The 5,254-nt window shown below is 44.7% G+C and overlaps 2 protein-coding genes across 2 annotated transcripts; both read right to left on the bottom strand.

Moving 5' to 3' along the window:
* Positions 1-2,550: 2,550 nt before the first annotated feature.
* LOC149112865 (uncharacterized) lies at positions 2,551-4,273 on the bottom strand. The gene has a single exon (XM_089288733.1). It carries the CDS (start codon positions 4,224-4,226, stop codon positions 2,922-2,924), a length of 1,305 nt encoding a protein of 434 aa, XP_089144859.1. The 5' UTR covers positions 4,227-4,273; the 3' UTR covers positions 2,551-2,921.
* Position 4,274: 1 nt separating this feature from the next.
* LOC149112864 (uncharacterized) lies at positions 4,275-4,802 on the bottom strand. Its single transcript, XM_089289383.1, has one exon. It carries the CDS (start codon positions 4,800-4,802, stop codon positions 4,311-4,313), a length of 492 nt encoding a protein of 163 aa, XP_089145509.1. The 3' UTR covers positions 4,275-4,310.
* Between the last annotated feature and the right edge of the window lie 452 nt (positions 4,803-5,254).

The following is a 5,254-nucleotide window of genomic DNA, read 5'->3' as shown; positions in this document are numbered from 1 at the left end:
GATTTTGATCAACTTCGGCTCGATTCTCCGGAACTTGGGCAATATTTTTCAGTCCCGGGGACTCTAAACTAACCCCTGATGGCCTTGGTTTGCAGTGAAATGGACACAGCAAAACTTTTTGAACGCTCACTTTCGGGCTTCTGGCCCGAAATATAGTCCCACTTCACTTAAAGACAGAAAGAGTAGCCGAGACCACTTTAGGGGCATCGTGATTTTGACCAACCTTGGCTCAATTTCCCGGACCTTGGGGCATATTTTCTTGTCCCGGGGACGCTAAACTAACTCCTGATGGCCTTGGTTTGCAGTGAAATGAACACAGCAAAACTTTTTGAACGCTCACTTTCGGGCTTCTGGCCCGAAATATAGCCCCACTTCACTTTAAGACTGAAAGAGTAGCCGAGACTACCTTACGCAAATCGTGATTTTGACCAACTTCGGCTCGATTTCCCGCAAGTTGGGGGATATTTTCCAGTGCCGGGGACTCTAAACTAGCTCCTGATGGCTTTGGTTTGCAGTGAAATAAACACAGGGAAACTTTTTGAACGCTCACTTTCAAGCTCCTTGGCAGGAATAAAGCCTCACTTCACTTTAAGACTGAAACAGTAAGCGAGACCGCCTAACGCCCACCGTGATTGTGACCAACTTCAGCTAAATTTCCCTGAACTTGGGGGATATTTCCAGTCCCGAAGACTCTTAAGTAACCCCTGATGGCCTTCGTTTGCATTGAAATGGATACAGCAATACTTTTTGAAGCTCACTTTTCAGCTTCTGGGCCGAAATATAGTCCCACTTCACTTTAAGACTGAAAGACTAGCCAAGACCGTCTTGCGCGCATCGTGATTTTGACCAACGTCTTCTCCATTTTCCGGAACTTGGGAAATATATTGCAGTCCCGGGAACTCTAAACTAACTCCTGATGGCCACGTTACTTTAAGACTAAAAGAGTAGCCGAGACTGCTTTACGCGCATCGTAACTTTGACAAACTTCGGTGAAATGGACACAGCAAAACTTTTTGAACTTTCACTTTGTAGCTTGTGGGCCGAAATATAGCTCCGGTTCACTTTAAGAATGAAAGAGTAGCCGAGACCGCCTTACGCGCATCGTGATTTTGACAAAATTCGGCTCGATTTCCCCGAACTTGGGCGATATTTTGCAGTCCCGAGGAGTCTAAACTAACTCCTGATGGCCTTGGTTTGCAGTGAAATGAACACAGCAAAACTTTTTGAACTTTCACTTTCTAGCTTCTCGGCCGAAATATAGCCCCAGTTCACTTTAAGAATGAAAGAGTAGCCGAGACCGCCTTACGCGCATCGTGATTTTCACAAAATTCGGCTCGATTTGCCCGAACTTGGGCGATATTTTGCAGTCCCGAGGAGTCTAAAGTAACTCCTGATGGCCTTGGTTTGCAGTGAAATGAACACAGTAACACTTTTTGAAGGCTTATTTTCGAGCTTCTTGGATGAAATATAGCCCCACTTCACTTTAAGACTGAAAGAGTAGGCGAGACCGCCTTACGCGCATCGTGATTTTGAGCAACTTCCGCTCGATTTTCTAGAATTTTGGCGATATTTTCAAGTCCCGGGGACTCTAAACTAACTCCTGATGGCCTTGGTTTGCAGTGAAATGGACGCAGGAAAACTTTTTGAACACTCAGTTTCGAGCTTCTGGGCCGAAACACAACCGTAGTTTACGTTAGGACTGAAATAGTAGCCGAGACCGCCTTACGAGCATCGTGATTTTGACCAAGTTCAGCTCGATTTCCCGGAACTTGGGGGATATTTTCCAGTCCGGGGGACTTTAAACTAACTCCTGGTGGCCTTGGTTTGCAGTTTAATGCAGAAAGCGTAACTTTTTAAAGGGTCACTTTCGAGCTTCTGGGCCGAAATATAGCCCCACTTTACTTAAGACTGAAAGAGTAGCCGAGACTGCCTTACGCGCATCGTGATTTTGACCAACTTCCGTTCGATTTCCCGGAACTTGGGGGATATATTCCAGTCCCGGGGACTCTAAACTAACTGCTGATGGCCTTGGTTTGCAGTGAAATGGACACAGCACATTTTTTTGAACGCTCACTTTCGAGCTTCTCGGCAGAAATATAGCCCTACTTCACTTTAAGACTGAAAGAGTAGCCGAGACCGCCTTACGCGCATCGTAATTTTGACCAACTTCGGCTCGATTTCCGGGAAGTTGGCGAATATTTTCAATTCCCGGGGAAGCTAAACTACCTTCCGATGGCTTTAGTTTGCAGTTAAATGGACACAGCAAAACTTTTTGAACGCTCACTTTCGAGCTTATGGGTCGAAATATAGCCCCACTTAACTTTAAGGTGGCTCGATAGGCTAAAACTGGTCATTTTGACAACATAATTCTCAACACTATCTTAAAAAATCATGTCAATTCAACTATATCATTGTATTAAGCAGGTCCCTATGATTCATTTGCCATACATTTGGGATGCATTTCTCACATTTCTGAGGAGCCACACCCCTTTTTATAACCACACGCATTTCCGAGGGCCTAGAAGTAGGTGTTTTTTTAAACACAATATCTCTACTCTGCTTTAGGCTGGAAAGTTGAAATTTGTCACAATTTTTTTATGTTCTCAGAGCTATGCAATGACCAATTATTATAAAGAAATTGTGTTTTGATCATGAATGAGGCCTTCACCCAGAACATACATCAAAATGTGCAATATCGGCTTTGAAAAAATGTTAATAAGTCATGATAGGGTGTCACAAACCAAGTAAAAATTGGTCATTGCACAGATCTATTTCTGGCCAACCAAATGTGAAAGTTTCATTGAGTTATCTTAAATAGTTTTTGAGATATTGTGTTTACGGTGACTGAACATGCCTAAAAAACGGAATCTGAGAAAATAGCATTTAAAGTTGATCATCAGCAATGTTCACTGTGTTCAGTCCTAAAAGGCTCCAGCTTCATAGTGAAGTCCTTCAATAGCCTCTAAACGGTCACTGTAGCCTTTCGTCCAGTTTCTGATTTGTTTTCGTCGTTCCTTGGACTGATCAGAACTCTTTCTGCGGGCATGACGCAATCTGTCATATTCCAGCTTTTTGCAAGCTTGGCTACAGTGAGCCCCTGGCGTAATTCCTAGTTCTTTGAGGACCAATTTGAGGGAGACTGACCCATCATTGAAGTGAGAAACTGCAAGGTGAGCAGCAAGCTCCACTGTGGGTAAGCCAGAGTGAGTTTCCTTTGTAGCGCGTTGCCAAATGAGTGCATTTATTGCCTCGTTGCGGTTCTGTGTTCCACCATGGAGGCAGCGCCGTAAGAGGTCTTGGTCACTGAGGGCTTCAAAAGTTGAATGAATTGCATTGGCAACAGCAGAAGGCAGTGGATGTGTATGTGAGTACTCTGTTGTTTCCTTTGCCCAGTCCCTTTGAAACCCACACCACGAGTTTTCTCCAGGGGGGCACAAGTCATGGTCCGGGTGGTCATCACTGGATCTTGTGTGGTGCCATATAGCCATGACAGCATTCTCCATAGATTGGATGTCGTGGGTGTTGTTTCGGATGGCCTTGCCATAATAGACCTGTAGTTGATCTATTTTGTTGTTTGTCAGCCTTCCAATACCCCCAATTGGCTTTCCGTCTTCAAGTCTTGCTTGACCCATGCGCTTTTTTAGCAAGCGAAGGCGTGACCCCAGACGTTTCTGAACATGCCCAACGCACTCGAGCTTGGTGACCTCTTTTTCACCATACACAGCTTCATCTACAATTAGCTTGTGGGCTTTGCTGTCCCCGTCTCCCAAAAACTCTGTATAACGCACTCCATAGCTTTCAACCGACCGCTGAAATATGGCAAGAAGGCCAGTGGAATCCATTGATGCAGATGACCCAAGGTGATTAGCCTGGCAACGATGTTGTTGGCCTTCCCACCAATCTTCAAACTCCTGTGTGCCTTCCTTGTTCCTCCACACTGTGCACTCCTTGCAGTCTTTTGACATTATTTCGATGTCAATTACTTTGCCAGTGACTGTGGATATGGCAGTGACTATTCCATACAGGGATGAGTAGCCCCTTCTTCTCCAGGTGCCATCACCTGAAATTCCGATATCAAAAACACCATCCTCCTCTGGTTCATAGAAGCTCCTTGCATTTTCAACAGCAGCTCTCATACTTCGCTGGCAAACAGTCTGAGCAGCTTTCCTCACAGCTTCAACAATATCCCTATAGGCATTTTCATTCATGGGAGGAGGCATGTTCATAGTTCCAGCAAATTTGACGAGCCCTTGGTGCCCAACACTAATGTTCCTGGATGCTAGAACAATTCTTCGATTGACTTCGAATGCCTACGAAGTCCCAACTCTGGAAGAAGAGTAAAATCTTTTTATGAATCCACACTTTTTCCCGGGGCACTTGACAAATAGCAAGGAAGCAAATCCCATCTTTCTTTCGTTATCTTCCTCCAGCTCCACGTGGTTCTTCTTACAAATGGGGCAGAGTAACAATTCGAAAATCGAGCCGAGGACTGCCATGTCAACAAAACGAAAACCTTCCATTTCAGCTGAATCCACATCGCTTGCACTACTTTCAGGTTTAGACTCCTCGTTGGAAAGTCCGCGAACCTTTCCTTGCGATGCAAAAGATGATGAAGTTGCAGGCAAGCTAACATTTGAGCGCGACGCGTCTGTTTCGTCGGAGACCACTTCGTCGCTTCTTTCGACCGATTCCTGATCCGCTGAAGCTTCCTTCGACTCTAATTCCTTTCTCCTGGTATACATGTTCCCAGTGAACTTTCTTTTCCTGCTTCTACCGCTTCTAAATTTCTTTTTTGGAGGCATTTCTGAGGATAACTTTTACGAACGAAGCATAAACAACAGCGACCACGTTTTCTACGATTATTCCCTCATGTAGTTGACTTGAAATGTCCTCAAAAGAAGACTAGACTGCTTCCCAGGCCCCAGGAAGCATTCAAGCCTCTCATACGCAATTTTCCTCGAAATTTTCACTAAATATCACTGCTTTTTGTTCAAAAAAAGACGCGTAAACAACTCTCGTTTCCATGGAAACGGGCCAAACATCCTGAGAAAATGCTCAAAAGCATGCTAATAGGACAGTAAAAATGCAGAAAATGGGTTTTTCATGAAGGTACAAAGGATTGACAATCCAAAAATGTAGGTTTCCAAAAATACGATTTTTTCCGATTTTGGGCCTATCGAGCCGCCACTGAAAGAGTAGCCGAGACCGCCTTACGCGCATCGTGATTTTGGGATACTTCGGCTCGATTTCCCGC

Source organism: Orbicella faveolata, unplaced genomic scaffold (genome assembly GCF_042242905.1).
Source record: "Orbicella faveolata isolate gen_17 unplaced genomic scaffold, um_ofav_v1 contig_2, whole genome shotgun sequence".
Classification (NCBI taxonomy): domain Eukaryota; kingdom Metazoa; phylum Cnidaria; class Anthozoa; order Scleractinia; family Merulinidae; genus Orbicella; species Orbicella faveolata.
The sequence above is the reverse complement of the archived record's forward strand: the minus strand, read 5'-3'. Positions and strand labels throughout refer to the sequence as shown.